The 24,489-nt window shown below is 39.6% G+C and overlaps 1 protein-coding gene across 1 annotated transcript; it reads left to right on the forward strand.

Moving 5' to 3' along the window:
• The first annotated feature begins 70 nt into the window (after positions 1–70).
• On the forward strand, positions 71–19,691 carry LOC121322471 (cyclin-Y-like protein 1). Its single transcript, XM_041262513.1, has 10 exons — positions 71–1,123; positions 4,728–4,802; positions 5,524–5,558; positions 9,039–9,139; positions 10,454–10,489; positions 10,945–10,996; positions 11,652–11,771; positions 14,119–14,285; positions 15,362–15,524; positions 17,074–19,691. Exons 1-10 carry the CDS (start codon positions 958–960, stop codon positions 17,188–17,190), a joined length of 1,032 nt encoding a protein of 343 aa, XP_041118447.1. The 5' UTR covers positions 71–957; the 3' UTR covers positions 17,191–19,691.
• The last annotated feature ends 4,798 nt before the right edge of the window (positions 19,692–24,489 follow it).

The raw sequence follows: 24,489 nt of genomic DNA on the forward strand, positions 1-24,489 counted from the left end.
GAACAAATAAAGTTCTAGATGCGGCAGTGTTTTAGATTGTACCCAATCGGAGCATCGCTACCAGAGGGTGGGCGGGGCGTGCACGATCGCCTGGCAGCGGCTTTGAAGCAGGTGGCGGCGGCAGGGAGCGGATTGCTGAATTGGCCGGAGGGGAGGAGGGGATAACCGGGGGAATCACATTAGTCGAGACCGGGGACCAAAGGCTAACTCGAAGAAAAGGTCGAGGCTCATTGCAAATCAATTGTCTGCGAGATATGAACAATTTTACACAGGGAGAAAAAGAAGAACGAGTCTGTAGGCCGTGAAGCCTTGGGGTAGAGTGGACAGCCGACCCTGGGAAGCCTGGAGGAGAGGGACTGAAGGTTTGCGCTGGAACGAGGATCCCGGTTTCATAATGGATTACCAGTAGAAACCAAGTTCGTTGTAAAACAGCAGGGGCGTGGGCGACACAAACGGAATGTGGGTATCGCCGGTTTTATATTTTATTTTGACATCGAGTGACTGACAGTAGCCCTTGACACACTGACTTAACTTCACAAGCGCCTTGGGCGATGTGAGATTTATTTCACAAGCAGCCTGCGAAGGTTTCAGATCCGCTCTGGCTTGTCAAGTCGTAGTCTTCTTTGAATTTCAGCTGGCGTTTGAGTGCTTGATGAGGGCGCTGTATTACCGGGGTAGTGCACCATGGCGAGGAAGTGTGCCCGAGGACCGACATCGCTAGGAGGATCTAACTTTATTTTAACACTGCTGTCGACGTAATTATCGCCTTTTTTGTTTATTTCTTTCATTTTTTCTACTTTTAACTTTACAGTAAAATAGCTGCAATTGTGTTGAGCATTTTCTGCATTTAGTTCGTACTAGCGATAATAGCGGCATATTTTATTGTGCTGAATTTTATTTAAGCAAAAGGGCAGGTTACTCCTACGAACATATATTTTACTGGAAAAGAACTAAGGAATGGGAAACACGGTGTCGTGTTGCGTTTCACGCGGTGGGAGTCCCAAGGTGAGCCGGGCACGCAGGCAGCCGGAGCGTCCGGATGTCTACCAAGTGGAGGTAGAATTAAATGAACCGGATTCTGGACCCTCTCTGCAGCACATCAGCGACAGGGAGGTACCCGACGGTAAGTTGTTTGGATCATAGCTTTTATTTCTCCCCCCACCCATATGATCAAGTGTACGGGCTGTTATCCAAATCCAGAATGGCAGGTTTAAGTTTTAAAAACCACAGGATCTAGGATTGAGTGACTTTTGTTGAAGGTATGTCAGACTTGTCGTAAATGTTCATTGTCTTGATTTCTGTTCTAAACAGATTCTTCATTAACTGTTCTTGAGAGTAGGTTGGGGGACAAGTGAGTTTGTATAATGGAAGGGGGGGGGGGGGGTTTAAAAAAAAAAAAAAAAAAAAAGTCTAGAGAATATCGTGTTGCAAGAATGCGCTAGTAAAAATATATGCGTCACTAACCCCCAACCTATGAAGGGGAGTCGCCTGGGCCAGCTGTAAGACCACCGGTGTAAGTGCGTTGCTCAGGGGTGCAGCTGCCAGCGACTATCCAGGCGGATCTCTCTCTAAGATTCCCTTCTGTTTCACATCAGCACCAATATTTAGAAATACATTTCAGACGTCCTGTGTATTCATTCTTTGAGTTGAGGCTAACGCACACACAAGAGAAATAACCCTGCTTGAATCTTCCAAACTTTCAGCTGTGATTTTAAAACCGCGATCCTGCCCCGTTTTGTAATTTGCAGCCTCATCGCAATTGATGGTAGTGGGGAGAACAGAAGAGAAAGCAACAGTAACTTCAGCTGTTACCACATGAATTAGGAAGCCTCTGAAAACTTTACATGGGACCAGGTAACAGCTGAGCTAGTAGCCAGTTGCCAGGGTAAACAAGAAAGTGTTCACTTCAGATTTGAACAAGGCGAAAGAGTCCCAGCTTCCACTACAGCAGTTATATGTGGGTGGGGCTATCTAGTGAGAGAAAATAAAACACTTTTCTATCAGCTGTGGTGTCGGTTTTATATTCTGAGATGTAGCTGAACGTTTACAGCTTTTAGTTTATGCCTTAGCTTTGCAAGCCCAATCGAGCTTTCACAGGGCAATAAACCAGTGTAAATGAATAGCTAAACTTCTGCTAAAACTTTGTCTGCAGTAAACCGCCATTGTGGTGTGGTCACAGTTGTAGACATGAGTTTTGGGATCCCCGGTTTACCCACCAGGAATCGTGGTTTTTTGTGTTTGTTCATTTCAGTGTTTGCGTGGTAGTTCACAGGTTACCTGAGAGTTTTGTTAACCACGCTGTATTGTCCACAGTTGTGTCTAGGGGCTAGCAGTAGTCATTCTAGTTCTGTTTTTCTGTGAGCTGTGCTTTTATATCTCGTTTTATTGACTGATTTTATATCTATCTTGCCTAATGTGTGGGTCTAAAGGTATTTTTTCCACTGCTTTTGCCAAGCCTTTTGTTATCCCTTATCTAATCCAATTAATCAAAGTTACAATAAATTAAGTTTGTGATTTTTAAATGTATTCCTATCATGACACCCGTCTGTAAACAATTTTTTTAGAAATAAATTCTCATCACAAAACCACAGGCACAGTGGGCTGCCCTCGCTTTCTCTAATGGAGACTACTGACTGCCCTACCCTGTATGCTGTTTCAGGGCAGTTGCAATGTGGGATCCCTGTAAAGTGTCCTCCCAGAATACTTCAGATCGCCTCCAATGCAATCAGTCTGATTGATGAGAACATCTTTCACAAAAAGAAAGAGAGGAAAGTGGAAATGATTCTATTTTGGGGGGGGTGCAGGTATTGCTATGAGGCTTGTGTTTTCCTTTGCTTTAAGTATAATTAAGTTTCTTCAGAAACTCAGGCTGGCTACATTCATTTGAAATATATGGACTCGAAATGAGTACACAGACAGCACTGCTGAGAAACGTTATCTAATAAAAATAAATCTGTCATAAGTGATTGATGGAGCCAATAAACATATAAACCGCAAGCAGATTAGCAGGGCGTGAACAGTGTAGGAGTTCTCATCGCATTTACGTCAGATTCATTAATTAAAGGAGATTGGAGGGGGGGCAGGAACGAGACAAACCCCTTTAATTTAACTTCTATCTAGGCACTTGAGTTAAGGACCTGCGCACAGGATGACCTACAATTAAATCCAGGGACTTAATTCAGCACTTATGAGAAAAGAGGTCTTGAGTATTAAGCATGTAGTTTCCAAAAGAACGAAATGTACTGTCCTGCTTGCTGTTCTGAACTGTAAATGAAAGAAAATAAGGAGTGCATCAGAAAACATGGAAGCAGTTTAACTTTGGCTTCAGTTGTCTTTCAGATTCAGATTTGAAATGTACAACATTTCCTATAAAAAGTAACAGGACCTTATTCTGGAAATCAAGCCTGTGGAGTGCATTACACCAAAGGCAGTGGCATACCTTTTTCAGCCTGAAACAAAAGCATGCTTGTATGCAAGCAGCTGGGTGTTAGTGTAAGCCTATTTGGAGCACATCACAACACCCCTGACATACCAGCAGTACCTAAGAGCAGAACTGAGATGTCACCCAGACGGTTCTAATTTCAAGCTCACAGAAGCAAGGAATTAGTCTGTGACATTCTTAACGTTGTTAGGCTTCCTTGGCCCACCGTGTGACATTCACTTGCATAGTCTCCATAGCGTGTCACAAACGTACAGTATACATATTGAGTTGGTCTATTGTTGGTATGTGTTTTTAATCAATCCAATTATATAAGAATAGTAAACAAATTAAAAAAGCATGTCTAGGTTTCTTAACTTCCTAATTTGATTGTGGAACACACATTTTTTCATGCATCATGCTTCTTTGTGCAATATTAAACCAGTTTGCAGAACTTTCTCAAATTTGACATGCAACAAAACTCTGGTTACCAGCATTCTAATTGAAATAACTTTTGGTCACAGCGAAGCAATACCTTGTAAAGCTAAAGTTCCTACAAAAGTTAGTCTCAAACTGTAGAAAACGCAGCATATAAAGTATATTACGCAGACTTTTTAGAGCATACATTTACAAGTTAAATATGCACAGAACAAAATATTAGATAGTTGAACAGAACTGACTTGCACTTATTCTGAGCTCCGGCACAGCTGGGCTCGTTGGAGGCAAGGCAGATGGCCCCGCTTCATCCTGCCGCGGAGACTTCAGCCGTATTGTGTGCGATACTCGAAGTGTTTTCCTCTTGCGCCCCATTTTCAAATCAAACTATTAAATGTCACTGTATATACCTATAATAGCAAAAACCCACCTACACCTTAACCCGCTAATTTAAAAGTAGGCGCTTTGAATGACAGGCGCTGTAGCTGGCAAATGAAAGTGCACAGTCGGCCTTGACGTTTCAACAAATGAGAGCATTCTAGTGCTGCTTCAGCCAAGGAGATCCATCAGAACAGGATGAAATGATTGACATTGAAACTACACTAGCCTATTAAGGAACCACCGAGTTGACTGACAGCAACCCCTAGCCATTCAGAGCAGAACGAAGGCGGGACAGACAGCAAGTATAGAAACTACACAGACTAGAAATGATTTCTTTAATTTTTGGTAAGAAAAAAATAGCGAATGGTTTTACCAAAGTTTATCCTGTATAAGTTTATTTCAGTCGAACTCATATTTTTGGGGAATTCAAAGTTTAACGAGCTTTACCGGTTTACAATCAAAGTTTTTTTTTTGTTTGTTTTTTTTTAAATAGATTTAGTGCCAGAATCCAATCCATCAGACCACCCGAGAGCAAGTACCATCTTCCTCAGCAAATCCCAGACAGATGGTAAGTTTAGGTTTTGTGGTTAGAGCTGAAAGGTCCCACAGCCCTGTCAGGTTCCACCTTGTATCCTGCACCCCTGGTGTCTGCTTACTGCATTGTTTTCTTTACAGTGCTGTGCACACATCAGACAGCAGGGCGTGTTTATTTACCTACTTGACATTATGTGGCTCTTACTGTGTTTACACTAGTTTGATCAAGAAAGGGTTTCCAATGGCAAGCGGTAAAGGTTCTTATCGGAGTCCACCTCCTTCAACTCCACTGATACAAAAAGGCACACTGCTATTGCAAATACTAGCAAGAAGCAAAATTAGTTTATAAATGACGATGCCTCAAGAAACAATGAATAAATACGTCCACGTGATTTGTTTTTTATTATTTGTATTATCAACTCAGGGATATCGGTTTGATCCATTCCTGGTTTTCCTACGAGTTTAATAAAATGCACCTTAGCGCGTAGTTTATAGACTGTGGCTAATCAAACCCGTTGGAAAACCTTGAATGGGTGATGCTGCTGTGTAAAGGAATTTATTTCCAGCCCTGTTAACTATATAGGTGTGTTGAATGTTATGATCAGTTTGGACTACAGCAGATGTTCTGCTAAACTGTAGCTCTGAAAATAGCATGTTTACAGTCTAGATTTGTTCCAATCACTGTCGCCAGTTTTGAGTATGTTAAGGGTCATGAGGTTGGAAACAGTAATTATTCTGTCTTGTTTGTTTTACAGTGAGAGATAAGAGGAAAAGCAATCACATAAACCATGTAAGTAATGTGAAAGTTGGTTTAGATCAGTTTTTCTAAGATGCAGTCATTTTAAAGTCAAAAGCTTTGGCTCTCTTAATTAAAATTCGGATGATGCAGGACGTAAATATTGACCTCTCCAATGAAACCTCACAGTAATCTAACATCCTGCTTTCGCTTATATATCTGATATATATATATATATATATATATATATATATATTATATATATCTATATATATCTATATATATATAATATATATTGTATATATAATATATAATTACATGCATTTGAGTGCGAGCATGTAGGGGATTACTGCTCTAGATGCAACTGTCAGCCAGCTTGATCTTAATGAATCTGCTTTAGACAGCCTGGAATCCCTCCTAAATATCTGAGCATCATGGCAAAATAAATACATAAACAAAAGCATCAAAAACAAAATAAATGAATAAAAAATGCATTCCTCCAGCTCCCGTTTAACAGGGCTTACTGCTTTTCACAGATCCCAATTAGCACGGGCAGGGCTCTCCACATTAGGGTTGGACGATAATTACACTTTCAGCAATCTATTATCTTTGTAAATTAGCAAGATAATCGTGATTGTTATCGGCTGAATAAATAAAACATTATTGTAATTTTATCATTTATAGTTGAGCAGCATAACAACTGTCAGTAAGTCACTGAGTTTAGAAGAAGAAAAACTAGTCGATATATGCACCAAGTTTTTACATTTCTGGTGGGTGCCCAGAACACACACACACAAATACACCTATTGTAATTTATATATTAATAACCTTGTGTGTGTGTGTCTCTCTCTCTCTACTTCTAGCTAATTACTATAGATTATATATATATATATATATATATATATATATATACTGAACAAAAATATAAACGCAACATGCAACAATTTCAAAGAGTTTACTGAGTTACAGTTCATATAAGGAAATCGGTCAATTGAAATAAATTCATTAGGCTCTAATCTATGGATTTCACATGACTGGGAATACAGATATGTGTCTGTTGGTCACAGATACCTTAAAAAAAAAAAAAAAAAAAAAAAAAGGTAGGGGCGTGGATCAGAAAACACAGTCAGTATCTGGTGTGACCACCGTTTGCCTCATGCAGCGCAACACATCTCCTTCACATAGAGTTGATCAGGCTGTTGATTGTGGCCTGTGGAATGTTGTCCCACTCCTCTTCTATGGCTGTGTGAAGTTGCTGAATATTGGCGGGAACTGGAACACGCTGTCGTACACGTCGATCCAGAGCATCCCAAACATGCTCAATGGGTGACATATCTGGTGAGTATGCAGGCCATGGAAGAACTGGGACATTTTCAGCTTCCAGGAATTGTGTACAGATCCTTGCGACATGGGGCCGTGCATTATCATGCTGAAACATGAGGTGATGGCGGTGGATGAATGGCACGACAATGGGCCTCAGGATCTCGTCACGGTATCTCTGTGCATTCAAATTGCCATCGATAAAATGCAACTGTGTTTGTTGTCCGTAGCTTATGCCTGCCCATACCATAACCCCACCGCCACCATGGGGCACTCTGTTCACAACGTTGACATCAGCAAATCGCTCGCCCACACGACGCCATACATGCTGTCTGCTATCTGCCTGGTACAGTTGAAACCGGGATTCATCCGTGAAGAGAACACTTCTTCAGCATGCCAGTGGCCATCGAAGGTGAGCATTTGCCCACTGAAGTCAGGTCAAGACCCTGGTGAGGACGATGAGCACGCAGATGAGCTTCCCAGAGAATGTTTCTGACAGTTTGTGCAGAAATTCTTCGGTTGTGCAAACCCACAGTTTCATTAGCTGTCCGAGTGGCTGGTCTCAGATGATCCCGCAGGTGAAGAAGCCGGATGTGGAGGTCCTGGGCTGGCATGGTTACACGTGGTCTGCGGTTGTGAGGCTGGTTGGACTTGCTGCCAAATTCTCCAAAACGACATTGGAGGCAGCTTATGGTAGAGAAATGAACATTCGATTCTCTAGCAACAGCTCTGGTGGACATTCCTGCAGTCAGCATGCCAATTGCACACTCCCTCAAAACTTGAGACATCTGTGGCATTGTGTTGTGTGACAAAACTGCACATTTTAGAGTGGCCTTTTATTGTCCTCAGCACAAGGTGCACCTGTGTAATGAGCTTCTTGATAAGCCACAGCTGTCCGGTGGATGGATTATCTTGGCAAAGGAGAAATGCACACTAACAGGAATGTAAACAAATTTGTGCACAAAATTTGAGAGAAATAAGCTTTTTGTGCATATGGAAAATTTCTGGGTTCTTATTTCAGCTCATGAAACATGGGACCTACACTTTACATGTTGCGTTTTATATTTTTGTTCAGTGTGTGAGTGCCATCAAATGTATTAAAAACAAAATTGCTGGCGTTAACTGGAAGCATTTGTTTTCTTTACTTGTGTGGCGAATCTACCATTAAGAGAATTAAACTAGGTTTTAAAAAAAGTGCGTCTCTCTATATAATTGTATAGGAACATGCTAAGTTTTGCACATGGATGCTTATATGCAGAGTCTAATCAAATAAACTGCCTGTCCTTCCATTAAAAGATAACTCTTTATGCAACTACCCTTTTTTACAATAGCAGCTGGCGCTTTGAATTAAATATATATATATTCCCCCCCACCCCCCCCTTACGGTGCATTGTATGCAGTGTAGTACTCTCTTTACTGTAGTTTAAAATACAGAAGCAACAGAAGCAGCACAGTTGTTTAGGCTGTATTACACGAGTGCATATGGTTGTGTGTTTTTGTTTGTTTTGTGATTTTCTTTTTTGCAATTACATTCAATTTACCTAAAATAAATAAAAATCCTGTATCAAAATGTCTAGTCAAAAGTTCCACTTCTCTACAGTAATTTTAATGATCTAGGGTTTTTTCAATTTTACAAACAGCAGTATTTGTGTTAGAAAACCAGTCATGCTTTGCCAGCGTATTATCAAAATGAACCCATGACGTGAAGTTAAAAGCATACAGTTTAAAATGCATACTTCACTTCCCGATGTACGCAGTGCTCACAGATCATGTTTTACTCACACAGACAGTTGCTCTTACTGCTCTATGCACAGCCACTTCCAGCTTCGTTGGGGCACGGACGATAATTAGGGTTATTGATAATATTTTGTCAACGAGATAAATTTATGGCTGCAAAAAAATGATTGTGATTGTTGTTCCAACCCTACTCCAGATTAGTGCTAATTGGTGGTCTGTGAAACCAGCCAAAATATTTTAGTGGAAGTTTTAAATTGTGTGGTTTGACATTCGCGTCACTTTAAGCAGCTTTAAAGGCCAGAAAAGACAAATTCATGTGAAACTCTGGGCCGCCCATATTTAGTGTGTGGAAAATGTCTGGAAATCAGGATTACTTGTTCTGGAACAATAGCATTTCCAGTGTTAAATATAGGAGCCCTTTTCCTTCAATAATAGTAGTCTGTTTCACAATTAGTAACTCTGCTTTGTCTTTTGCAGGTGTCCCCTGGGCAGCTCTCTAAGAAGTACAGCTCCTGTTCTACGATATTTCTTGATGACAGCACAGTCAGCCAGCCTAATTTGAAAAGCACAATAAAGTGGTGAGTGTCATCAAAGAGTTCCCCTGGGATCAGGATTGTTTTATGGATAGGGCTTCTGTTTTTTGGTTTTTATTAATTGTATTTTTCGGTGCTTATTTTTAACTGTTTTTGAGTTTTATGCAAATCGCTTTTTTTTGCGGCTTTCGTTTTTGATATTGTTTGAAATGAGTGGTTTCAGTTACTTTCCAAAATTCTTGAGGGTTTTTTTTTTTCTGTCAAAATATGTATAGTAGTAACTTGACAGTATTTGTGCACTTAACTTGTACCTTCTTTCTTCCACAATGAAATCCCTGTGGCCACGGGCACGTTCTTCTGGGGTTTTTGTGTGGAGGCATTTTTTTACGTTTTGCCACAATTCTGTTTGAAACCCTCTGTATCTTAACTGTAATACAGCTTTAAATCCCACTAATAATTCTCCATTTCTGATTGTAATGGTGGGGGGGAAGGTGTAGGTAAAGTCAGCATGAATTGATTAACCTTTTCCACAGTTTTTCAACAGTGTTTTATCGGTTAAAACCGAAAATCAGAAGCCCTGTTTATGGACAGTGGATTTTGGACTGTTGTTAACCTTGTCCTGCGGCACTGATTTGTTTAATTGATCATTGACCGGGTTAAAGGGTGTTGATTACAGTGTAATCTGATAGAAGGGGAAGCTGAATGATTAGTCAGTTTGTATGTATTACAGTTAATGTGTCATCTCTAGTTTTGGCAAATTATATTTTCTGGATAGCGTTCTTGATTAAAGTATTACTTCTGTTAAAAATATATTACTGTACCAACAAAAACTAATACAGTGCTTCTAAATGGAAGCCTACTTATTTTAAAACAGTCCTTTCATATATTATTTTTGGTATTGTCAGTTTTTCAGGGAACAAAAAAAATAGATGAGGATTGGAACGGGCCAAAATGAAATGAGATATGCGTCACTCACCGTCACTCAGGTTAACATTGTATAGGGTCGGATATGTGAGTGCTGGCTGTAGTATAATGGTAGAAGTAATGATGATAATAAAAGTAAACTTCAAAAATAAAATATCCATATTTCTCACGTTCTCTCATGCTAATTTAGTTTTGTGTAAGGTACAGTGTGACGAGGAGTCCTGTGTGTGCTGCCGCTGCAGGGTAGGGCTGGGGTGGCTGGAGTTTGGGATTTGAGACATTATATGCAATGCAGTTAACTAGGGGGAACTTGGTTGTCAACTCTAGTACCATCGTACTGAACGATGAAATGTGTTTGTAAAAGAGAAAATGATTGGACTTGGAAATCTAATTAGTTTTTCTTTTATTTTTCTTGTTTACTTTTCTTCCTAACAGTGTTACTTTAGCAATATACTACCACATAAAGAACAGGTAAGAGCCTGTTTTCTGTTTCGTCTAACACAGTAATTTGTTCTTCAGCAGTGATTTTGTAAACGTAGGGACTTGTCAGCATGCTGTAAAATGTCAGTGGGATCTCGGCATTCATTTTGTTTCTTTAACCTTTAAGGAATTTACAGATGTTTTGTTTAAAACCATGTAGTTCTGTGGCTTGGGTGACCTCTGCTATCTTGATCTGCAAAGGCTGGCACAGATAAGTTATGCATGTTGCCTGTCTCTGCTTAATTAAACCGGAAGAATTGGGAAAGATACCCTTTTAAACCCTGTTTTATCACGCGGAAGGCATTCTGGCGTGGCAGCAGAGAAAGGGATTAGAAAAGTAAAGGTGCTGCTGTTTGTTTCACTGGTTGTGGTAATTTACTATGACTTCCATGTCTTGGTAAAACTGCTTTTTTTTTTTTTTTTTTTTTTGTTTTAATTTGCAACAGGGATTCGGACAGATCGCTTGATATCTTTGATGAAAAGCTGCATCCTCTATCGGTGTGTGTGTTTTATATTATGAAGTTGGGACGCATACTGTACCAGCACCAGAGAAAATAAACTGACCTATTCAGAGAACCTCTTGTGGCTAAATGAAATTGAGTGACAGCTTAATTCACTGGTGCTGGTAACCCCAAAGTATTTTTAAAGTTTGTAAGTAACACGGCCTACAAAAAAACAGGCTTTGAATAGATTGCTGTTTTGGAGTGGAGCCTGTTCTTGGAACATGTGACCCTGTCTGAACTCTGAGCTTTTACATGAGGAGACGTTCTTCTCGTCTGGCCTCATCCTGCCCAGTGATGCACCAGCTGTGCCTGTGCCTGCATCAGACCAATCCTAAATGTTTCTTTGGTTTAAAACCTGCCACAAATCTTTCTACATATAATCTGCACCTGCCATTTGTACTGGTGTGCCATCACTATTCAATGGGAACACATGTGAACACTGTTGGGATCCCTCTAAATCGCTCCTGCTTCCAGTCCCGTAGAGCCACTTCCTGCACGAAGATCTGAATACAGCACTATGTTTGTACTTTCAGCAGAGGTTTTCATGTGATTCCAGTACAAATATAGATTCAGTAGAGGAGTTAATTTGGCACTTGTTGTAATAAAGTGTAAGATTGACATTGCGTTTTGTCCCCTTCCTTCGTTGGCAGAGGGAAGAGGTGCCTGAAGATTACTGCAGGCGTGACCCAGAGCATAAGCACATCTACCGGTTTGTCAGAACCCTCTTCAGTGCTGCCCAGCTCACAGCAGAGTGTGCCATAGTAACCCTGGTGAGAATGCAACAATCATGGCATTGAAATGCTTTACATTTCCTTCTTCTGCTTAATGGCTTCTTAGTCATTGGCCCCCCCCCCCCCCCCCCCCCCCCCCATACCCCAATTATCCTGAAAGACTGAGTACTGCTGCTTCCCAATAATAGTAACAGTTGATCCTTAGGAAGATTCAGATTAGTAGAAATTAAAGTTCAAGAGAATCTGTCGGGTTCCGGAAATACTGGCTTGCTTATCAACGTAAAAGTGCTCTGATCTCAAAGTGCCTTGATTCAAGAGCAGCAGAGAGGCTGTTTTGAGAGTTCATCCTCCAGGGGCAGCAGTCGAGAGAAATGAAGAAGATTGCCGCTGAAGCCTCTGATCCAAACTACTTTTAGTTCTATAGGGAAGGTAGAGCAATGCTTGCTATTTTTATGCTACGCTTGTTTTAAGGAATGAACTTCCGGACCCTTCATTTTGCTCTTTGAAGCCCACATGATTATGTTAAAAAAATCTCTTGTCGTATGCTTTAGGTTGCAACGCATCAGTAAACGATAGTGATGTTCAGACTCTCTTTATAACACTTGGGTTCCTTTTCTAACATGTTGAGGGTTTCCCAGTTGAAATGATCTGTAATCTCAAGGGTAAGTTTTGTTTGGTCTTGGTTTAATGCTTTGTGGTGGTGTTCACTTCGGTTATTATCACACTCCAGTTAAAATTAATGCCGTTACTCAGTCATACAACTTATTTCCACCCCTAAAAAAGCTTCTTATCGTTTAAATCATTAAAAAATAAAACCTACTACAAAAATAATAATAAATACATTTCCCAGTGCTGCTGGGTAATGTCCCGCCTTCCTGACTTGTATCGATCAGTGATTCGTTCTGAATACTTTAAACCCGCCCCAACTACTGAGTGACAGCTCATTCCTACATTTCTATTGAATACTCCGCTTGCGAGATTTAAAACGAGATTCCAGTCAGGATGGAGGCTTGTTAGCGGGATGTAAAGCTGTGTTACAGTTAAGATATAGAGGATTTAAAACAGAATTGTATCAACATGTACAAAAGTGCCTCCACACAAAAACCCCAGAATGTGCCCGTGACCACAGGGATTTCATTGTGGAAGACAGCAAAGGAAAGAAGGGACAACTTAAGTGTGCAAGTACAGTTGTGTTACTACTATACATATTTTGCCAGTGGGGGGGGAAAAAAAAACCCTCAAGCATTTTGGAAAGTAACCGAAAACACTAATTTCATACAGTATATCAAAAGCCCCGAAAAAAAGATTTACATAAAACTAAAAAATTGCTAAAAATAAGCACCGAAAAATACAATTAATAAAAACTGAAAAACAGAAGCAGTAAATTAATACAGCAGAAGCCTTAATTTATTGCTGCCTTTAATTGTATTTTAGATAGCCAGTAGGTGGCAGTAGAACCCAGTAATTTCGATGCCTGACCGTGCTGATGAGAGATGTGCTAAACATGGCTTCTTTTACTTTTCCTTTTAAAAAATATATATATAATAATTTAATAATAAAAAGCTTGCGTAAGTGCACAGTATCAGGGAAACCCAAGCCTCTGATTGTGTGCTCAGAAGGGTAATGTTTGACAGTACAGTATTACATTTCTGTAGTTGTCAAACTGATTTTCAAAATGAGCTGCTTTTATTTTCTTCAGTGCCATTACCACTGCTCTCCTTTTCATTGTGCTGGGTTGCTAATACTCTCGCACCCCCATTGCATAGCAGTTTGATCCATTCCTGGTCTAGGAGTTTAATAAGACTCATCTGAGCTTGTTACAGAAACACTGTGGCTAATCAAGGTCATAGTAAAGCCTGGAATGGGTGAAACTACAGTGCAACAGAAGTCTTATTTCCATCCCTGACCTTTGGCTGGCCAGATTGTGCCAGTGTATAACAATACAGATTTAAAGGAGGTTTACTCAAGTGGCGTTTTCTGTTTGATTTAAAAATGACAAAACCCATGTTTACTCTGGTCTTGGTTTAAGCATGTGCATTATTTAATATATATATAATATATATATATATATATATATATATATATATATATATATATATATATATATATATATATTTTATGAAGCTTTTAGCCAATATTCTGATATTTTGATCTTACCAATGTAACAAGTGTTATTAGCCAACAATAGCGGAATCTATACAGAAGTCATTCAAGTTGAGAGAGGTCGGCAACAAACGTAAAATACATTGCTGCGCATATTAAGTACTTTACGCTGCCCCATATTCCGTGAGTCGGGATGGCTTTTAAAAAACAAACCATGTGGAACGAGTGTGGTGTTGGTTTAATGGTTTTCCCTGAAAGCTAAGGGGGGTTTGTTTCATGGCAGGTTTATCTGGAACGCCTGCTGACGTATGCAGAGATTGATATTTGTCCCAGTAATTGGAAGAGGATTGTACTGGGTGCTGTCTTACTAGCATCGAAAGTGTGGGATGACCAGGCAGTATGGAATGTGGACTACTGCCAGATCCTTAAAGACATCACTGTGGAGGACATGTGAGTAGCAACTCCACTAATGGGTGCAGGATTTTACTGGGATACGTTATAGAACTGTTTTGTGAAGCATAAAACTACACAGGCTTGGATCATTTTTGTTTTTGCGCAAGTCCCTGTAGTAATGCTTGTGGTGTTGCTAGGCAATATTAATTTGAGTAATGGTGGAGCAGTAATGGACCCCTTCTTGAAATTAAACCGGTTTTAGATCCCCAATAATATTGATTGATTTCTTGTAAGGCTTCTTTTGCACAGAATTCTTTCACTAGCAAGATGCACCCCTTTTTCTCCCCAATGCCATGTTTTACTGTCTGAAAGATTAGTCTAGTGCTGCCTTTGGTCTGTGCTGCATGCTGACCTCTTGTATTACACAAGCACACAGCCTTCCTATTGAAGCTTTTCACAGAGGAGCCTGCCCTGACTCAAGAGCTCTTAGAGCTCCGAGATAATAGCGCCGGCTCTCGGCAGATCCATTAGTTGCTGTAGCGACCTGCACGGTCCTTTTATTTGTACCAATAAACATCCTTTCTGCTATCATTCTGGCAAAAATGCCTATGTCCTTCACCACTAATAAATAACATGCAGGTTTATTTTATAGGGTGGGTGTTTCATGGCCTTGTTCTATGGAGATGCATTGTTCTGTACCATACTAAAAATGCTTGGATAGTCTTTGTTTTATATGATTTCTACGTATCATCAAAAATCACTAATGATCCTTTTGGGGAGGTTTGGGACAGTAGAGACTGCTGTAAATGTTTACGCACTTATCGTAGAATTATGATTTTAAAGTTTGGTTTCTACAGCTGCTATCCACATGCATTTCATTGTGACAGCATGGTTTGAATTATAGATCAGTTTGGACTAAGGATTCGGATTAGTGAGTTGACTAGTGCATTTCTTGAAACTGGCTGTGCTTTACTGTGCACTTCCACTTACCTGGGCAGAGGCACTCCTGTAACTCTTAGCTGACACGAGTCAATTTGTATTTAGGGTGGCAGGGGGCTTGCATATGTTGCCTTGACGTTGTTGAGTATAACCAAGACAATCCATAATATTTGTACATGGTAACTTTCCTCCAGGAATGAAATGGAAAGGCAGTTCTTGGAGCTGCTGCAGTTTAACATTAACGTTCCAGCCAGTGTTTACGCCAAATATTACTTTGACCTGCGCTCGCTGGCAGACGACAACCACATGAACTTCCCCCTGGAGTCCCTCAGCAAGGAGAGGGCACAGAAGCTGGAGGTGAGGGGCTCTTTATTCAAACAGGCTTGCTTGTCTTCCAGCATCCACTAATTCTGAATTGTATAAAGATATACTGAATTATTTATCGGCAACATTTGGAATGCTTTCCAAGGATGGTAATAAGACTCCTTGCAGAGTATTTTGATCCATTCCTGGTTTTACTGTGAGTTTAATAAGATGCACCTTTGCTTGTAACCTATACACTGTGGTTAATCAAGCTTGAAGTAAAACCTGGAAGTGGGTGAAACGGTCATGCATTAGGAGTTTTATTTCCATCCCTGCTTTCACATGCAAATTTCCACACATGCTCAGATATGGAGGGCTACAATGTAGCTTGAAAACCTTGCATGTGAAGGACCTGTATGACTCTGTATGATTTAAAATGATTGTTAATGAGACCGTATTTTGTTCAAGTCGATCGATCTAGGGGTAAATGTATTAAGACCAGCTGCAAATGACTTTGTACATCATTTAAGAACTACATCACAACATCTGGTGTGCGGAGGATGGAAATCTCAGAATTCCTCTGTGCGCAATCAATCCATTTCTCCATCAACACCCCTGTTACAGATACTTTCATTGTTCATTTGTGCACTTTTATTAATGATTGATTTTACTATTTTTTTTGTGAAAAGTATTTTTGAAAATAAATATTTAAACAGATAGCAAGTTAATTTATTATACAAAAGTCATTGCTATAATACATTTTGTATTGGAGTGTATATAATACACCAGTCTTCCTACAGTATTGTAAGGCCATATCTCATTGATGAAATCCTTCGGCCTCTCCTTTTATTCCTGTTCATATCAGTTAAACAATATGCACCCTTCCCTATGAGTTCTGAATATTCAATATGCACCCTTCCCTATGAGTTCTGAATATTCAATATGCACCCTCCCCTATGAGTTCTGAATATTCAATATGCACCCTCCCCTATGAGTTCTGAATATTCAATATGCACCCTCCCCTATGAGTTCTGAATATTCAATATGCACCCTCCCCTATGAGTTCTGAATATTCAATATGCACCCTCCCCTATGAGTTCTGAATATTCAATATGCACCCTCCCCTACGAGTTCTGAATATTCAATATGCACCCTCCCCTACGAGGTCTGAATATTCAATATGCACCCTCCCCTACGAGTTCTGAATATTCAATATGCACCCTCCCCTACGAGGTCTGAATATTCAATATGCACCCTCCCCTACGAGGTCTGAATATTCAATATGCACCCTCCCCTATGAGTTCTGAATATTCAATATGCACCCTCCCCTATGAGTTCTGAATATTCAATATGCACCCTCCCCTATGAGTTCTGAATATTCAATATGCACCCTCCCCTATGAGTTCTGAATATTCAATATGCACCCTCCCCTATGAGTTCTGAATATTCAATATGCTCACTCCCCTACGAGGTCTGAATATTCAATATGCACCCTCCCCTATGAGGTCTGAACAGGTGTTTGTATGGCCGAATCATTACTCTAATGGGCAGTCTTTGGTATTTATTGCCTTTGACTAACATTGTGTTCTGTTTGTATTTGTAGGCAATCTCCAGGCTGTGTGAGGACAAGTATAAAGACCTGAGTAAAGTTGCAATGAGAAGATCATTGAGTGCAGATAATCTAGTGGGAATCCGTCGCTCTAACGCAGTGCTGTCCTAGACACTGAGTGGCACTGCTGCTGCAGAGAGGGGCTTTACTGGGAGTCCTTCACCCAGAGAGGGCAGCGCTCCCGTTAACCCAGTCTGCCACAAAAAGCACACTCCAATAAAGAGAAAATACATACAAATTGAAAGAGAAAAACAGATGCTACTTCGATAGCACACAACTCTGCTGAAATACCCAGAGGTGCAAAATAAAAAAAGGGGCTTGCTTGCTTACTGTGTAGGCTAAGAGCTGTGAAAGCTGTCCAGTTTTTAATTGAAAATCATTTGCAGATGGAGTATTTTAAATAAACGCTAATCAAGTAAGCTTTTTTTGACTGTTCCCAGAGTTCTAGAGAGCTGTAGCTAAGCTAATGGCTGCAATACTGTATGTTCATATTCCAAATGGAAACACGATACTAACAGTTTTGCAGTGTGTGTTTTTGTAAGGATTGTATGGCAAGATAGGTGGGGGAGTTTACGGATCTGGTATCGGCTTCCTCTGTCCAATTGAATACCTCATTGCAGAAAACATTTCTTTAAACCTTTTAGCTTTATACTTGGAGTGAAAAGATACCAACCAAAACACCTGCTGACATGGTATAACATTCTCTTAGCAATCGATGTAGCATGCACCCTGAAGACCTTCATTATTAATTGAGGGTTTTATTCCTGCGCTAATCCTTAAACAAAACAACATTGTGGTAAGGCAATTGCATCATACTGCTGTATTGTACTTCGTATAAAAAAATAAACAGTGCTGCTTTTCTACATTAATAAAAAAAAATAAGGATGCATGGTATGTCAGCTAATATAAAATACTTTTTATATAGTGATGTATGTCTGTTTTTGTTGCTGATGGTCACAAGCCTTTTACTCACTGATGTATCCATTCCATTGTGTTTGGCAGATAATGCCTTTGCTCTTATTAATATGACCGCTTTTGTTACTGGTAAGAGCAGACTATTCAGTTACTCTCTTAATGGGGGCGGGGTGGGTGGTAGAAGAGTCACTTTATGAGGTTGGATCAGCGTGTAGTGTATTGCTTATTACGAGTGATTCCCCCCCCCCCAAAATTTTCATTTTTGATCCCATGCAACTGATCTAGGCATAGCATGTGATAGCATCACGCTGTAGGGTACTGTACTCCTGCTGTGCAGTGACTGAGGGAGAGTAAGCATCAATACAACCATTGTGCAAGATGAAGCTTTGTGTGTTTTATAATGCATCATGCCACCTTCTGTGAGGGGTCTGGGTGTGCATTGTGCAACACCAGCGTAGTGTGTTTGGGGTTTTTTTGTCTTTATTTCCTTTCCTATGTTGCACTGTTTTTTCTTAACACTGTTGTTAAAGACCATCCACAAAGTACATGCTCCACATCTCTTTTGGTTGGCTGTATTAGCTTCATTAAGGGTCAGAAGAATCTGGCTTGTTATTAAATTAATTTTAAAATAATATTAAACTGTTCCTGGGCCCTGGTGTGGGGTGGTAATATTCTCAGGAAAATGTTAAAATCATTGGTAAAAAATAACATTTCAATAAACAGTCCTACCATATCTGGTCATTAGCAGATGGAGCACAGTTAAAGACACAGTATTCTCTAGGATTAATTAACAGTGTGAATTCAGTTCTTATACATGATGTACAAGGTAGGCTAATCTTGTGATTGGTTCCTATTTGAACTTCCCAAAGGAGCCTACTAAAATAGTGATTCTGGGTCATTTACAAAATGTTATCACCTTGAGGCAAAGGGCACAGAGTGTTATATTGAAACTCTCCATGCCAGGTTAGAGTGCTAATCGTCAAATAACCGACAACCCCTGAAGAAGTGTGGAACAATAGACCATGTCCTTGTATTGTTTTGTAGAATGTTTTTATCGAACTTGCATTTATAGGTTTCAACATTCTAGATAGCTACTGTAGGTTCCATTGTGAATTTTTTAAATTTTTTTATCTTATTTTAGTATTTTATATTAAAAATCCCCTTCTGACCCCACCCATCCAAGAGCTTACACCAAAATAAAATCTCCAAGCTGCTTTTTGCCACATGTGACATGATGCTTGAAAGCATAAAATGACTGTTTGCTAGTTTCCTTTGTTATTTCCCTCTGGTGTGATGTAACTTGGGCCCATCATGCACTTGGTTGTCCATTTCTTTCTGCTCAATTGAAATCTTGTGTCAGACAGAAAGCAATTCCGGAATCTTTGGATCCACTGTGCGGTCCTGTGAAATTACTGTACCACTGGGTTTAATAATATGCTTTGTGTTCTAATTCATTTATTTGTAACTTTAAATGATGAGCCTGCTTATTATGTAAGATGATTAAGTATCAAAGTTAAATTGGCGTAAGGAAGGTTCCAACTCCAACAGAGTCGTCGTTGTGTGCGAAACTGGAGCAAGTAGGACCAATATGGTAGACCAAGGACACGGTTTCTTAACCTTATCTATAAATAAACCTGGTGATCATAAGGGTTGTATTCTACTTTCTACTTGCTGTGCACAGTGGTATCGGTTGACTAATGTGTTGGGCAGTTTCTCTTCTAGGCAATAATCTGTTATACAATGACATTAGAAATGCGTGTAGCAAAGGAGAAGCCATACTAATGGGGGATTTCAACTTCCCCCCAAATAAAATGGGAAAACCCGGTGGGTAGCACGAAGGATGAAATAGAAATGGTGGAAATGACAAATGACTGCTTCCTAACACAATTTGTCAAGGCACCGACTAGAGGGGAGGCATGCCTTGATTTAGTCTTTTCAAATAACGAAGATAGAATAACTAAAACAGAGGTCAGAGAACCACTGGCAAACTCAGACCACAACATGGTCTCATTTGAAGTGTTTTTTAAATCCCCAAAAGTAATGACTAAAGCTAAGGTTTACAATTTTAGAAAAGCAAACTATGAAGGTATGAAACAGACTAACAGAAGTAGATTGGAGTAAAATAGAGAAAACACCCACAGAAGAAGGATGGTTGTTCTTCAAAAATGTAGTACTAGAGGCGCAAAACAATTATATCCCTAAAGTAGACAAATCTAAATGTAAAACTAAATTGCCAAAATGGTTTAATAGATCAATTAAAAAAAATATTCAGCGAAAAAAGGCACTTTACAGAGCATTAAAAAAGGACCAAAAAGAAAGTACGCAGAAAGAGTACACAGAACTGCAAACGCAAGTCAAAAAGGAAGTTAGAAAGGCCAAGAGAGAAATAGAAATGAACATTGCTAAGGGAGCTAAAACCAATTCCAAAATGTTTTTCCAATATTACAACAGCAAGCGAACATTCAAAGAGGAGATTAAATGTTTAAGAGATACAAATGGCAAAATCGTAGATGAAGAAAAAAAAATAGCAAATATATTAAATGATTACTTTTCACAAGTTTTTACAAAGGAAGATACTGACAACATGCCCCACATGTCATCCAGTTCCTATCCAGTTTTAAATAACTTTAGCATAACTGAGGCAGAAGTGTTAAAGGGACTAGGAGCTCTTAAAATAAACAAATCCCCTGGGCTGGATGAGATCCTCCCAGTAGTACTCAAAGAAATGAAAGAAGTAATTTACAAACCGCTAACCAAGATCATGCAGCAGTCTCTTGACACAGGGGTGGTACCGACAGACTGGAAAATTGCAAACGTAATACCGATCCACAAAAAGGGAAACAAAACTGAACCAGGTAACTACAGACCAGTAAGCCTGACTTCTATTATATGCAAACTTATGGAAACTATAATAAGATCCAAAATGGAAAATTACCTATATGGTAACAGGGTCCTGGGAGACAGTCAACATGGTTTTAGGAAAGGGAGATCGTGTCTAACTAACTTGCTTGATTTTTTTGAGGATGCAACATCGATAATGGATAATTGCAAAGCATATGACATGGTTTATTTAGATTTCCAGAAAGCTTTTGACAAAGTCCCGCACAAAAGATTAATTCTCAAACTGAACGCAGTTGGGATTCAAGGAAACACATGTACATGGATTAGGGAGTGGTTAACATGTAGAAAACAGAAAGTACTGATTAGAGGAAAAACCTCAGAATGGAGTGTGGTAACCAGTGGTGTACCACAGGGATCAGTATTAGGTCCTCTGCTATTCCTAATCTACATTAATGATTTAGATTCTGGTATAGTAAGCAAACTTGTTAAATTTGCAGACGACACAAAAGTAGGAGGAGTGGCAAACACTGTTGCAGCAGCAAAGGTCATTCAAAATGATCTAGACAAGATTCAGAACTGGGCAGACACATGGCAAATGACATTTAATAGAGAAAAGTATAAGGTACTGCACGCAGGAAATAAAAATGTACATTATAAATATCATATGGGAGATACTGAAATTGGAGAAGGAATCTATGAAAAAGACCTAGGAGTTTTTGTTGACTCAGAAATGTCTTCATCTAGACAATGTGGGGAAGCTATAAAAAAGGCTAACAAGATGCTCGGATACATTGTGAAAAGTGTTGAATTTAAATCAAGGGAAGTAATGTTAAAACTGTACAATGCACTAGTAAGACCTCATCTTGAATATTGTGTGCAGTTCTGGTCACCTCGCTATAAAAAAGATATTGCTGCTCTAGAAAGAGTGCAAAGAAGAGCGACCAGAATTATTCCGTGCTTAAAAGGCATGTCATATGCAGACAGGCTAAAAGAATTGAATCTGTTCAGTCTTGAACAAAGAAGACTACGTGGTGACCTAATTCAAGCATTCAAAATTCTAAAAGGTATTGACAGTGTCGACCCAAGGGACTTTTTCAGCCTGAAAAAAGAAACAAGGACCAGGGGTCACAAATGGAGTTTAGACAAAGGGGCATTCAGAACAGAAAATAGGAGGCACTTTTTTACACAGAGAATTGTGAGGGTCTGGAATCAACTCCCCAGTAATGTTATTGAAGCTGACACCCTGGGATCCTTCAAGAAGCTGCTTGATGAAATTTTGGGATCAATAAGCTACTAACAACCAAATGAGCAAGATGGGCCGAATGGCCTCCTCTCGTTTGTAAACTTTCTTATGTTCTTATGTTCTTAATTACTGCCCATTAGAAACCGTAAACCCATGATTCAGCAATGGGGATTGGTATCTGTAAAAGTGCACATCATTTAATGATTGTAAAGCAAAGGAGATTGCTGCTTTTATATTTCGTGGTACCCCCTACCATGCTGTGCTGTTCCTCCTCGGAGGACTGGTTCATTTACCTTAGTCAGTGAAAAGCATGGTCTTCTATGGCAATGAGGTGGCTCAATGGGCTAATTCACTAACATGCTCTTTGGAGGACAGTGTTCAAATCCAGCTCATTCCTTTATGTTCAAATAATTTTATAATTACCTGTATAGACAATGATAAAGAAGGGAGTCGAGTAGAAGTTGATGGTGTTGCTGCCTGAGAGAACATCATCACCTTCAAATTGAACCCAGTTCTCCAATGAGAACAGCACAGAATGCTAGTGAATTAGCCCATTTTGCCACCTGTCTTCCCCTTTCAGAGAGTGCACACTTCTTGGGTTGCAAATCATGGATCTTATTGCACAATTGCAGAGTTTTGTGCAACTGAAGAGGAAGGATTATCAAACACCTATTACACAGTAGGTCTATGAGGTAGATACCAGGGTAAATGCTATGAGTGTTAATACTTGTATTGTGAACTACATATATAAAACCGTACTGGCTTCCATGGGAAAAAATCTGTTTTTTATACTGTCCCTGGTCAAGCTGTGGCATCTGACGCTGCGCAGCAGAAATAATTCCACTTCCAACATGATTAACGTTTTCCAAAGTTTCTTAGTGTTGAAACTGTAAAAGTTGGATGTTTTTCTTGCCATTCCATTATGAAATAAACTTTCATAATAATCAGCTCTATGGAAAAAGGTAATGCAGGTCCAAGTGGGGGTGTCAAGGTGTTGGTCACTATCTTAATCCTTGTGTTCTAATGGGAGCCCAGCTTTGTTACTAGGATTAGCAGGGAAAGCCCTTGACAGGTTAAAGGGGTTTACATACTAAATGGTTATTGTCACACTAGGGAGGTTAAGCTCTTTGACACAAAGAGCAACACGCAACCTGGGGCAAGATGCCACAAATAATCCCTGTGCAGGAAGATGCCCCCTTGCCCATGGCTAATTCTGACTGACACTCCTCACCTAGACAGAGCGATTCATAAAACAATGCAGCACATGAAAAACCAAACAGGTTCCAATTGAGCCTCACCAATGACCTGCTACTTGGGAATTTGCATGAGAACCTCACGCTGTGACTTGGCTTTAGTCTGTCTTTCTTATATATATATATATATATATATATATATATATATATATATATATATATATATATATAATATCTCCAAAATGTCTGTTCCATTGGTTTTCAAGATACAAACAGTAATGTTTTCTTCACTTTAGGGCTCCAGTTATTTAAAGACTTTGTTAAACCTTGCTGGTTATTCCCTCATCCCTGCCTCATGGACAGTGTTAACAAATGCATTCTCCTCCAGAATGGGGGTTTATTCCTGTCTGAGAATCACTTGTGTGGTGGCACTAAGGTTCTGTTTATTCAATCGCCATGGAGACAGCACCATGCCCTTCTTAAGCGCTCCCCTTAAATCTACAGTGTCTGCTGAAGTGCTGCCGTAATCTCGTTACACTCCTGTAGCTAAATTAGAAGAATTCAAAAACACAGTGGACAACCTTGCTGACTGGGGTTTATTTCAGGTAAAGTGAATTAAAACAAGAAATAAAAAAAACACTTGCTTTTTACCTCCATGTTAATAAGAAACTATTTCGAATTTAGCATGCAGTAATGCTGGATTTAATTACATTGAGTGCAATGCCAGTACCTTGGCATAATGCAAACATTAGGTGCAGTGTGAGTTTCAATGTACCATAAATACCCTACAGCAGGATTACCCTTGAATTGAAGCAAGCACCTGCACTTTGAGAACTGGCAAACGTCCAAGAATCTTGTTGACTTATCTTGGTTGATAATAAAGACTTAAGCACACCTTGGTAAGACTAAAAAGCTAAGTAATGAAGGTATTGGCTAAAATGTTTCCATTCTTGGCTTTTGTTTGTAGTAGTTAAAGGTACCTCTACCAAAAGAGTGAATTTACGTGACTAAAACTTGGAACGCAAAGCCACATTTGTTTTTAGGAACATCGGCTTGAAACCTTGTTCCAGGAAACCTAGTTTGAGGCAAATTTGCTGTATTAAACCCCGTGGAGCGGCCTGAAACCTAGTCTCCTGAACATAATGCTTTCTATATAAAAAGACAGCTTGAGTTTTTGAATCTTAATCCTTCTGTTTCTGTTCCTGTTGCCTAACCCTC

The sequence above is a fragment of the Polyodon spathula genome, chromosome 10 (genome assembly GCF_017654505.1).
Source record: "Polyodon spathula isolate WHYD16114869_AA chromosome 10, ASM1765450v1, whole genome shotgun sequence".
NCBI classification, from domain to species: Eukaryota; Metazoa; Chordata; class Actinopteri; order Acipenseriformes; family Polyodontidae; genus Polyodon; species Polyodon spathula.

Bases quoted from the DNA above. Each gene is read 5' to 3' on its own strand.
- LOC121322471 (XM_041262513.1), top strand. From the start codon at position 958: ATGGGAAACACGGTGTCGTGTTGCGTTTCACGCGGTGGGAGTCCCAAG. The intron at 10,997-11,651 runs GTGTGTGTGTTT...CTTCGTTGGCAG, and splicing joins AAAAGCTGCATCCTCTATCG to AGGGAAGAGGTGCCTGAAGA. The intron at 14,286-15,361 runs GTGAGTAGCAAC...ACTTTCCTCCAG, and splicing joins GACATCACTGTGGAGGACAT to GAATGAAATGGAAAGGCAGT.